General features: G+C 35.0%; 3 protein-coding genes and 1 non-coding gene across 4 annotated transcripts; 2 read left to right on the top strand and 2 right to left on the bottom strand.

Moving 5' to 3' along the window:
• Positions 1-454: 454 nt before the first annotated feature.
• On the top strand, positions 455-526 carry TRNAH-GUG (transfer RNA histidin (anticodon GUG)). The gene has a single exon. It is a non-coding gene; the product is annotated as a tRNA-His (tRNA).
• Positions 527-1,540: 1,014 nt separating this feature from the next.
• On the bottom strand, positions 1,541-2,461 carry LOC103429103 (heavy metal-associated isoprenylated plant protein 33-like). The gene is made up of 3 exons (XM_017330593.3): positions 2,280-2,461; positions 2,076-2,151; positions 1,541-1,954 (listed from the first exon to the last, which is right to left on the bottom strand). The coding sequence occupies exons 1-3, from the start codon at positions 2,307-2,309 to the stop codon at positions 1,557-1,559; spliced, it is 504 nt and encodes a 167-aa protein (XP_017186082.3). The 5' UTR covers positions 2,310-2,461; the 3' UTR covers positions 1,541-1,556.
• A 2,356-nt stretch (positions 2,462-4,817) lies between these two features.
• Positions 4,818-6,306, top strand: LOC103404526 (uncharacterized protein At4g15970). Its single transcript, XM_008343457.4, has 3 exons — positions 4,818-4,971; positions 5,392-5,739; positions 5,827-6,306. Exons 1-3 carry the CDS (start codon positions 4,858-4,860, stop codon positions 6,304-6,306), a joined length of 942 nt encoding a protein of 313 aa, XP_008341679.2. The 5' UTR covers positions 4,818-4,857.
• A 446-nt stretch (positions 6,307-6,752) lies between these two features.
• On the bottom strand, positions 6,753-8,411 carry LOC103404196 (small ribosomal subunit protein bS21c-like). The gene is made up of 2 exons (XM_008343085.4): positions 7,884-8,411; positions 6,753-7,086 (listed from the first exon to the last, which is right to left on the bottom strand). Exons 1-2 carry the CDS (start codon positions 8,291-8,293, stop codon positions 6,975-6,977), a joined length of 522 nt encoding a protein of 173 aa, XP_008341307.3. The 5' UTR covers positions 8,294-8,411; the 3' UTR covers positions 6,753-6,974.
• Between the last annotated feature and the right edge of the window lie 2,891 nt (positions 8,412-11,302).

Below are 11,302 nucleotides of genomic sequence, written 5' to 3'. Positions count from 1 at the left end.
CGAATTTGGAATTTGGTTTTCATGTTTGAATTCGATGAAAATGGACCGGCAGCAATGTTGCGGGGATACGCAAGTGGACATGTGTAGGAATCCAACTCCATCCGTCTTCGTGAAAAGAAGACGAATAAAATCATGGTCGATATATTGTATTTTAGTTCAATAATTTAAGGTTATGAGATGATAAACTTATTTTAAACTAAGATGCAATGTTGGCGTTGATGTAAAAGTTCTATGGTACATTGCTTTTTTAGGTGCTGGATATTCCGCACAATTTCATATATTGGATTTAGCTACAATACTTACACATATTTAATATAATCCATATCTCGTTGGTCAGATAGTGATTTCATTAAATACATATATTTATATGAATTATATCTATAGATAGTGATTGTATTAAATCATAAAAAAATTGAATTTAGATCAAGGGATTGTGGTAAAAACCCCACAACTTGTGGCTGTAGTTTAGTAGTAAGAATTCCACGTTGTGGCCGTGGAGACCTGGGCTCGAATCCCAGCAGCCACACCACTAAGATTTTATTTTTTGTGTTTCTTTATTTTACTATTGACCCGACGCATGTCTCCACGAAAATGGACCAAAATAGGTAATATGACGATATTGTAGAAATTTACAAAAATGAAAAAAAAAAAGTGGGTTGTGATGTAAAATTGTGAGAATGAATGTTCAGTAGTGTATTTGTTATTGGATTGTGATATACACACACCATTTTTTACTTCTCCCACACATTTTTTGTTTTCGACCGTCGAATCAGATGAATTGAAGAAGATCAACAGACAAAAATTAAGAAGGGGTGTGAGAAGTAAAAAGAGGCGTGTGGATAGCACATCCCCTGTTATTATGTGAAGTTTTCAAAAAAGCCAAAGTAGTTTGTTATTGTGTGAAATTTTCAAAAATATCATAGTAGTTTGTTATTATGTTAAGTTTTCAAAAAGAGCAATCACTTCACTTTTTGTTTTGTCACAGATGTGGCTCTATATAAAGAGCTCTCCGTGTGTGATTACAACGCACAACAAAGAAAAGAAATGAAAGCAATAATATCAGTATTTCTCCCTTCCTCTTTTTCTTGCAATCTTTTTGTGTTATAGTTACGAAATTAAACAGTGTGATATCTTGCACCCACTTCTCTTATGTCCCTAATAAAAGTTATCTCTCTAACTTTTGTCTATTTATAATAGGTTGAAAGAGATTGAAGTTAGAAGAATTTATGAAATTTTCTACAAAACTAAGAGTTCAAATTTTATAAGCGAGAAATTTTGAGTTTAAATTTCATAAATACATAACAATGACTCGAACAACTAACAAACCTCCCTCGTACCAATGAGGTTGATAAAAAAAAATGAAGCAAGTAGGAGAGCAAATTGCAATTACCCACAAATTGCCATACAATTAAGCAATATTCGGTATTATAGAACATATGAAATAGTTCAAGTATAAACTCTTCAAGTACAATTGAGAAGTCCACTCAAACCCTACCGTAATAATACCCTATCCACTTAGCGAGAATCAGGAAAGAACGTCTATTATACGATGCTGATCACATAATGGTGCATTGAGTATCCGGATCATAAAACGGGTGGACCTGCATTGGCGGAGGTGGCTGCGGAAATCTAATCGCTGGTACAGTTTCCCGTGTATCGTAGTAATTAGGGTAGTGCTGAGGATGATGATGGTAGGGAATCGTTGTTTCATAGCTTCCATTGTGACCATAATATCCGTAATCATGATTATTATGGTAATAAGCCCCATAATCTTGTCCACTTGTGTAATTAGCAACAGGTTTAGCTTCGTAGAACTGATGCTTATATCCTGAATCAACTCTGAGCAACTCTGCATGCTTCCCTGATTTTGCTAATAACTTGAGAAGCATGTTCGGTTCAATTGTACCCGAAACATATGCAATTCCGGCTTGTGTGTCGATGGTGTAAGACACTCCTTAATTACGATCAAATCAAATTAATTAATTAATTAAACTACAGAGATTCAAGAACAATGAGATTAACAATAATAATTCATAAGAACAATAGGATATATACATATATATTTTTGTACGTACCCTTGATTTTGTTCAAAACTTTGGTCATGGTCTTATGCCATCCGGGGGTACCGGTATCCAGTTTCAACTCACATCTCTGCAAAATCATAATCCAAAGTTGAAATATAATCGCCTCATATGGGCAAAATTAATAAGGAAAATGAAATCACATGGAAAATAAACCGGAGGGAGATAGCTAGCTAGGGTTTGTTAAACGTCACTAACCATGAAATCAGTATCGGTTGTTTCAGCCATGATGAGAAAAGGAACAGATTGATAGGTTTCTGCAGAAGAGTACTTGAAAGAATGTGCTGCGTTGTGTATCTGCTTCTCGATCGAAAATGGATTAACCGTAAACTGTATGTTACTTGGTACTCATCAAGGAAGTTCGTAGAAGTTTTTGCTTAACTTACAGCACAAAAGCAATAGTACTGCTGGGTGGTTTATATAGAGGAGGTTTGTTGGGTATTTTTGTAAACAATTAAATGGGTTACTAATAACCAATCAAACAGATTTCAACCGTAATCAAATTATTAAGGTAATTCAGGTTTTACGGTATATATTCTTTCTTCTTATCTTATACTTAACGCCATTCAAGCAAAGGATCTCTCAGATGACAATATTCCATTTCGAGGACCCTTTTTTCATGAAGAGTGAAAAATCTTTAGGAGAAAAATTCTATGGACCAAACCATTTTGCTCATGAAAATTAACGTAGTGTTCATACACCTTATCCATAATTTTGAAATTACTTAACGAAAGTAACTTTAAAACTAAAATGAAATTAATTGAAAAAAAAAATATTTATTTTAGTTCCTTACCCAAAAAAAATATTTTAGTTATTTTAAAATTATATTGAACTGTTATATAGCTTATTATGGTGTTTATAATCTTTTATTAGTTCAATAAAAAATAATTTATTAGATTTTATTAATTTTAATAGCTTATAAAATGGATTAGATTTTAGTAGGAAAGTGAATTATTATTTAGTTAACTAATATATAGCAATATGAATAATCAATAATATGTGGTTGAAATGTTTTTTTTTTCCTTTTAATTTAAGACATAATTTTAAGGGTCCATACCGGATTCTATGCATCATTTTTTTCTAAATGAAATTATATGTATCTTAAATATTTTAGATTCTTGTAATGGAAAAATTCGAAAACGGTCTCCTGTTTTTCAAAATTGAATTTCAGTCCATTGATCATTGAGAAATATGAAGGGCTTGAGGTTAATAATAACGCTTGTATGCCAAAATTTAAGTAAATTATGTAGACTTTACATAACAATATATATATATATATATATATATATATTTTTTTTTTTTTAACAAACAATATTATCGAGAGGATAGGCTTAGTCTCACAATAAGCTAGCAATAATGTAGTTATTACAAGGCTTCGATCCTGATCATTGAGTCTGTATTGGTTAGACTTAGACCCATAACCAGAACCAGAACTGCCATCTCCAAGTTTGTATTGATTGTCAACAGGCCGTGGAGATGTTTTCACACCTGATCACATTACCAGTACTACTATTACCGGCGGAGGTGGTGAAGTGGTGACGACGGTGTCCCGAATCAGAATGCACCCTGAGCAGCTGTGCATGTTTACTGATTTTGCAAAACGCGTCAGCCACCACATATGCCATTCCAGCTTCTGCATACATACATTCATTCATTCAAGTCATAAAAATATAAACAATATTAGTAAAATTAATTAGATAACAAACAAGCTTTCTTACTATTGTCAAGGTTTTAAAAGGGCGGCTAGGCTAGGCCTAGGTGAATTAATCGGATTTAAGTAAATTTATTTTATATCATATAAATAAGTGTCTTTTTATGCTAAAAAAATACATAATTTCATTGGGATAGGTAAATAGTATGACTGGCTTTCCGGAAAATGAGACGAAACATGCTTTATCGATATGAGAACATGCGCTAAAAAATACCTCCTAAACCCCCTGCCAAGTGATCGAGTAACTACAAATAGAATGACATATAAATTGTAAAGTATTAGAACGTAATGAACACATAGAGAAATGTGTATTCCTCTAAGCATTCAACAAATCTTTTGCAATTTAATGAAAAAATAAAATGTAAAATGAAAATTATCTATTTTCTATCTGAGTGGGAGTTGCGACCCAGGCGACTACCAAGGTGGGTCTGGGTGGGCGCCTAAGCAAATCTAAGCATCATTTCTTAATTTTGAAATGCCTAAACATTAATCGAGATGGTAGTCAATCGCCTACCCCTAGGTGGGGCTGAGGTGGGATTAGGGGGCCTAGGCAGCGCTAAACGGGAATTTTTAGAACAATGTTATTTATTGAGTTAATAGTTTGACTAAAGTCCACTGGGTCAAAATTTTGACTGAATCGAATAACAGTTCGTTTGACACCAAAAAATGAGAAAAGAAAACATAAGGTTAGAATATCGCATCGTAGTTAATTAGGCTAAAATAATGTTTTTTTTCTTTCTAAAATTAGCGTTCGAACCTCCCTTATCATAATTTAAGTTGTATTACAAATAAAAAATATATCACTTTGCATAGAAAAAAATAAAGATAGAAAGTGAAAATTTTGTGTGTTGAACAATGAACCTAAAATGTAGGGATCGATTTTCCATTCAAGGTCGATATAATAATTATTATGCCCATCTATTCTTGGACCAAGATTTGCAATGGATTCTACGTAATCTTCCACATCACTATCATGATTTACCCTAAACCATCTAATTATTTTCTGATAATTCAATCACAAATTCGAAAAATCGAGTCATATCATCGAGAGAGAGAGAGAGAGAGATGAAAAAATTTATAATAGCTTTTTCACTGGTGCTCCTCCTATGGCTGCTTTTGCATAATTCTTCTAAACCAATTGGAAACACCTACCAAGTATCGCTTCTCAAATCTCAACAGGTATGTTTGTTTTCTTATCAATTAATTTTTTGTTTCATCAATCCGCATTTACGTCCAAAAGGACGACCTCAAACCAACAAGGCTCCTCGCTTTACATCCAAATTAAAAAAAAAATTATTTGTTCTTTGCAACGATCTTGTAGCTGAAGTGATTTCCCCTCCCCAATATTGTTTGTACATAATCCGTGTTTTCCTTTAAGTGTGGAGGGTTTTATTTTTTAAACCATAAATTTAAAGGAAAAATAATGAAAATGTCTTGAAAACTTTGAGTTTTAACGATAAGGGCAAAATAAAGGGTAAAGTGAATAGTACAAAAATTGACTTTTTAGTGTAAAAATGTAGTTTTTCGTTAACTTGAACAGTATTTGGAGCTTTTCGTTAAAGATCCCTAAATTTAACGAGTATGTACTACTGGAACTAGGAATGCAAAGAGCTGGTGGAAGTTCTGAGGAGAGCATCGATGCCAGATAGAACGATCATACTGACGATTGTTGAGGAAGCATGGACTGGTTCTGGCTCCGTCCTCGATCTCTTCCTCGAGAGCTTTCGGGTTGGCCAAGGGACGAAGAGGCTCTTGAATCACTTGCTCATTGCCACTGTTGGTAAGGGAGCTTTTGAGTACTGCAAGTCCGTGCATCCCCATTGCTTCAAGCTCGCGCCACTACGACTGTCGAAACCTGCTGCCGGAAAGCAACTTCTCGGTCACGGTCGGGAGGGAATCGACCTGCTACATAGAGTGATTCAACTGGGATACAATCTGATTTTCACAGTAAGCTTTCTTGTTCCTTGTGTAGTGGTGATGGGTTGAAAGTAACTGTATCAGGCAGATTTTAACTGAAATCTAACTTTGCTGCAGGAGGCAGATGTTATGTGGTTCAGAAATCCGGTTACAGAATTTGACTCTCAAAAGGAAGTCACAATTCCTTGTGACCTCGATTCGGAAAACGCAGGCAACAAACAGGATAGGGGAATCTTTTTTCTGAAATCAGATGTTATATCACTCGAATTCTTCGAGTACTTGAACTTGGTCGGGATTCTGTACCCGAGTATTCCTCTTGGATCTCCCTGTGAGATTGTAACACGAGAGGAGATTACCAAAATGCTTGGAATGCGAGTGCAGATTATCGACACAGCTTATTTTGGTGGGTTTTGTCAGCCACTTGGGAACTACAGTGAGGTTTATACAATGCAAGCAAACTGCTGTGAAAATATCGAAAGTAAAGTCCACGATCTCAAGCTTGTCCTAGATGATTGGCGCAGTATCACAGGTCGTTCAGCAAATAATAGTTCGGGGCAATCACCTTCATGGAGAGCCCCAAACAAATGCATTCAATAAGAATTTGCCAATACCTGCTTTGCTGCATTCAGTTTACTTAACAGAGAATCATCGACGATAAAAATTCTAAACTCTTTTCGCAATAACAATTGTAAAAGGGGAAGCAGGGACCAATCTTTACCTAGTATTTCACCTAATGATCAATGTCTTTGTACTGAAACTTTGCCATAACAAAATCAGAGAAGCCTTATGTGCACCTAAAGTAGCCCTAAAAATATAAATACGAAAGAAGGCTAGCATTGAACTTTGTGAAACTTTCGAGTGCTCCATAAACGCCTTCACATCGCATACCAAGCACTTCGGAAATATTTTATCCAAGTGTTGTATTCAAAGTACATATGCTTAGGGTAGACAAATCGCATACCCTATGCTTATGTTGCTCATCAAGCTTTCAAAAGTTTTAATATTGCAAATTGGACATAGCAGGAGTAAAGAGGGCAACAAAATTAGGTAGACAAAAGCATTGGAAGTTTCACATTAAGTATCCTTATACATAAGCAAGAATGAAAGTTTTTTACTTGATAGAATTAAGATATAGGTTCGGTTTAGATTGGAGTCAATCGAAGAACAACTGAACTGAATGCAACTCTTATACAACTTACATGGACCATAGCCTCTCTAAATCAAGCGTAGATATTCCTACAAATCAAAGGACGGGTAGAATGTGGTCAGTAAGGTATGCCTCCTTGAGGAAGATCCCAGTTATCTCCGTCATCATCGCTCTTCTTGGCTTCAGGGACTTCTGGCTTCTGCTGAAAGGGTCTTGAGAAGGGTCGCCGGCTGATAAAAAACAATAAAAATGGAATTCAATAATCAGATCCAACGGGGAGTGCTAACCAAAGGAATTCATTCAAGTCCGTGATTTTCAAGTCATAGTTTTACAGATAGAACAACTAGTTCATAGGCATTAGGAATCCCACTCTAATGATGCACTCAAATTACAAAACGAATTTCACATTTTTTTTTTCTTTTTGGCAGTGATACTCTAAACTAGTCTAATCTACGTGAAGAGGAATTCAAACTCGGGTGAATTGGCAGCCACACTGCCTTTGACAACGGCCCAACAATTACAAAAGTACATGCTTTATCTTAATTCACATTCAAGCATTTGGTCTCATCCACAAGACTAAAAAGGGTGACCCCTATCCAACAAAGCTTAGCTCTCCGCTTTGCGAGGGTCTTGGGGGAACGTCTATCTTACGCAGCCACAAGACTACATTGCATAAAGTTCAAATCTTTATCTTTCTCGATTTCAAAGGTTGAACATTTCTTCTTAATTCACATTCAATTACGCAACTCAACTACAATGCATAAAGTTCAAACCTTTCCCTTCTGAATTTCAAAGGCTGTTCGATTATTCAACTGAACTACAATGCATAAACTTCAAATCTTTCTCTGTCTCAATTTCCAATGTCGAACATTTCTATCTTAATTCGCATTCAATTACTTAACCAAGCAACCGAAAAATCACAAAATATAAAAATAAACAACTTTACTTAATTACGTTCTTTCTCCTAAATCCTCAATTTCTGAAGCAACCAACAAAAGAAATGAAAAGAAACAATTAGGACACGTACCTTCTCTTGTTTCGCTTCGCGGCGTCGCGGGTCCGGCGCTTCTTCTCATCCTGCTTGTTCTCAAAGTACCTCCTCCTCTTAACCTCCTGAATAACTCCGGCCTTCATGACCTCCCGCCGGAACCTGCCAAGCAGCCGCTCCTCGGGCTCGTTGTCGTCGACAATCACCTGCACATTGTACGCCGACTTGAAGAAGAGGACGTTGGCGTGAGCCAGAGAGGGGCAAATCACAGACTCTATCGACGAAGAAGAAGAAGCAGAGTGGGACCCTTGGGCAGCCAGGGAAACCAGCCAGTCTCTGGGCTTCTGGGTCTGTAAAATGGAGAGCTGGGTCGGTGGGAGTTTGGGTTGCGGTGGCTTTGAGGGGCTGAGGAGGGAGAACAAGTTGCAGAGAGCGGATGAGGCAGCCATGGATGATGACTTTGGTGATTGGTGTGAAGAGACTTCTCGACCTTCTGATTTTGTTGTTTATCTCTATCTCCTTTTTCCGGAGGGAAGATAGGATTGGGCCCACGAAGAAGCAATGTGTTTGATGGACTTCAAATTTGGGCCGTTGGATATAGTCAATCACTTCGGAGTCAGTTGAGAGGCCCAGCTAGATATACTTCTAATACTAAATAGAATGAATTTTAGGGGTTTATTATTGTTGAGAAGATTCAATTATTTTCTTTGGAAATATATTTGCTGGTCAAATTTGAGTTTTTAGGTTCAAATCTTGTGGATGGCGAATTCGATACCAAATTAGGTTGCCCGTTGTGTGGCTTAGCCAAACTCCCTCCCTTTCCTTGGTGTAAAATATATCGTTGTACTAAAAAAAAAAAGAATTTTGAATTTATAGCTTGAGATTTGCAGACTAATTAGAATACATCAGAAATGCTAGTGGAACCATTACAGAGTGTGTTTTAACTTTTCAAGTTTCCAAAGTTAAATCATTAACATTCTTGAACATCCACATCGTAAGTTACTTGACAAATATATCAACAGAATATCGCCGTATATATGCAATTTGAAGTATTGATGGCATCACTAGTATAAGAATACATCGATAATTTATAACATGTTGATATACTAATCAATATTAATTAAGTTGATTGAATCAATCATATGATCATACGGTCTGACCAAAATTTTATAATGAAGAAATAATTATAGAGGCACGTTGATATTGATGCTTAACTTGTCATTTTCTAGTGATTGGCGTGCATGGAGGGATTGTGGAGGCCACGTCAGTAAGTAATGGTGCTCATTCTCACAAAGCACCACAATCTGACGAGGTTGCATTTCAAACAGGCATCCTCAATGTATGTATGAGTGGTGCTATTTACTCAACGTTTTTTTACCTTTTACGGACTTTCTGTTTAAATTCTTTCATTTGATATTTTTCAATTTATTTTATCTCACGGTTGAAATTAAAAAAAAAATGTGAAAGGTCAAAAAGAGATGTGTGAATAACATCACTCTATATATGTTATATATGTATACATGCTGCTGAGCTCAATGCTTAGGCATCTATGTGTTTTGTGATGCAACAACGCAAGATGCACCAATGATCAAATATCAACTCAAATCCAAGCCAAAGCATTCCCAATTTCTCCTTCTATTTACTTTTCAGGTTTTGTGACTTTATGTAGATTGTGAGAGATGTTTTGGCGTGACTGTCACATTTTACTATAGTCTTAATGATCCATTTTATAGATATGTTTACTTACTAAGAATAGATATGCAATGTATAAGTATCATTCACGTCTAATAACACGCAAAAAAATAAAATACTAGAAAAATTCCACTTTGAGATTATGTATGACATACTTGAAAATCCAAGTATAAGATCACTAAACGAGTGTTGTCTATTGTATGCCTGAACAATTTTATGACTTATTTCATTCTTAAAAAGTAAACATGTCATAAATATTATCCATATCATTATTTTATATTATAAAACGTAAATTAATGACACGTCATAATATTATTGTCACATTCGATACTTTCGTGTCGTATTTGAAGCAATTCATTCCACGTCCATCCTCAATTCTTGGTAAATACAATACTCTTTTTATTGTTTCATTTTATTAATGTCTCGGAATCAACAACTTTACCAAACTTGTGTACAACTCCTTTCTTGTGTATTGATTTCCGCTTATTACATGCTCGGTTTCCTAAATGATTTCTCCACGTCACCCCCGAAACAAAAAACCAGAAAGCCAAGATCTCTATAAAGCGAGGGAAATAAAACAATATTTGGTTATTAAAAGAATGAGTAGAAGTTTCTACTCAAAATCGTTCATTGCAGATTCATATAATTTCGTGTTTATAATCCAAATTATTCATATTATAAATTACTCTATATAAATATCGTCTCTGCAAAGCACCAACTAAAACTAAGGTCATTTAGTCATCATATGGATAAAAACAAATGAACGAAATTTGTAAAAGTATTATGAACCGTCTATGTATTTGTTACAATAGATTGACTGAACGACCTTAGTTTTAATTCATTTTTTCGAATAGATGGTCTTTACAAAGTGATTCATAATATAAACAATTATGATCATAAGTACAAAGCTCTGTTGTTCGAATACAAAAAATTTTGAGTAAAAATTCCTGCTCATCCTTAAATCTAATTAAAAGATGAATTAGTGTGCGTTAATCGAAACTGGTTTGCTTTTCCGTACTAAATCAAGGGGCTGAAACCTGGTTAAGTTCTTCTCTGCTGCAGCCAATGTCATCTTTGCTTTTTCTCATAGTTAATTTGGAACTTTAAATCTTAGGAAACCTATGCGATCATGACTCTGAAAATTGATTAGAATACTCATTAGAAAATTATATTAGGGACGATAGGCAAATCCAGGACTGACAGACGGACACTAACCTTAATTTGATTAAATAGTGGATTAGCAGAAATAAAAGAACACTTAAAAGAGAAAACATTTATAATTAGTTAATATCCAATTGGACATGCAGTTTTACAAAGTCCTTTACTTATAAGAAATTTTTAGTGTGCCGAAAACACAACTCGATACATCAAGTATCATAATACAAGTAGTTGGATATTTAAAAAAAAAAATTTAAACTACTTATATTTTGACACTTTGTTTACCAAACGATATTACCGACACACTAAAAATTTATCTTTATCTATGAGGCCTGGCATCTGCTCAGCAATTGGTGGCCATTAAACTAATCAGATGGGAAATTGGTAATTAGCTTTATCGATACGATATTCTTGATCAGTACAATCCGACTAGGAAGATGTAATGGTCCTAGAAATAGCTATACTAATTCCAATGTTCTTCATCTGTTGGCTAATTGCAAATCTTAATTATTATTATTTGGTTTTTGAAGTTGTTCATTGATCTCAACCAACTTCTAAGTGGAGTGATAATTGTCGCTATTTGATTTGAGAAAGTAGTTCAAAGTCAC

The sequence above is a fragment of the Malus domestica genome, chromosome 17 (assembly GCF_042453785.1).
Source record: "Malus domestica chromosome 17, GDT2T_hap1".
Lineage (NCBI taxonomy): Eukaryota > Viridiplantae > Streptophyta > Magnoliopsida > Rosales > Rosaceae > Malus > Malus domestica.
Note: the sequence above shows the minus strand (reverse complement) of the source record. Positions and strands in the feature narration are given on the sequence as shown.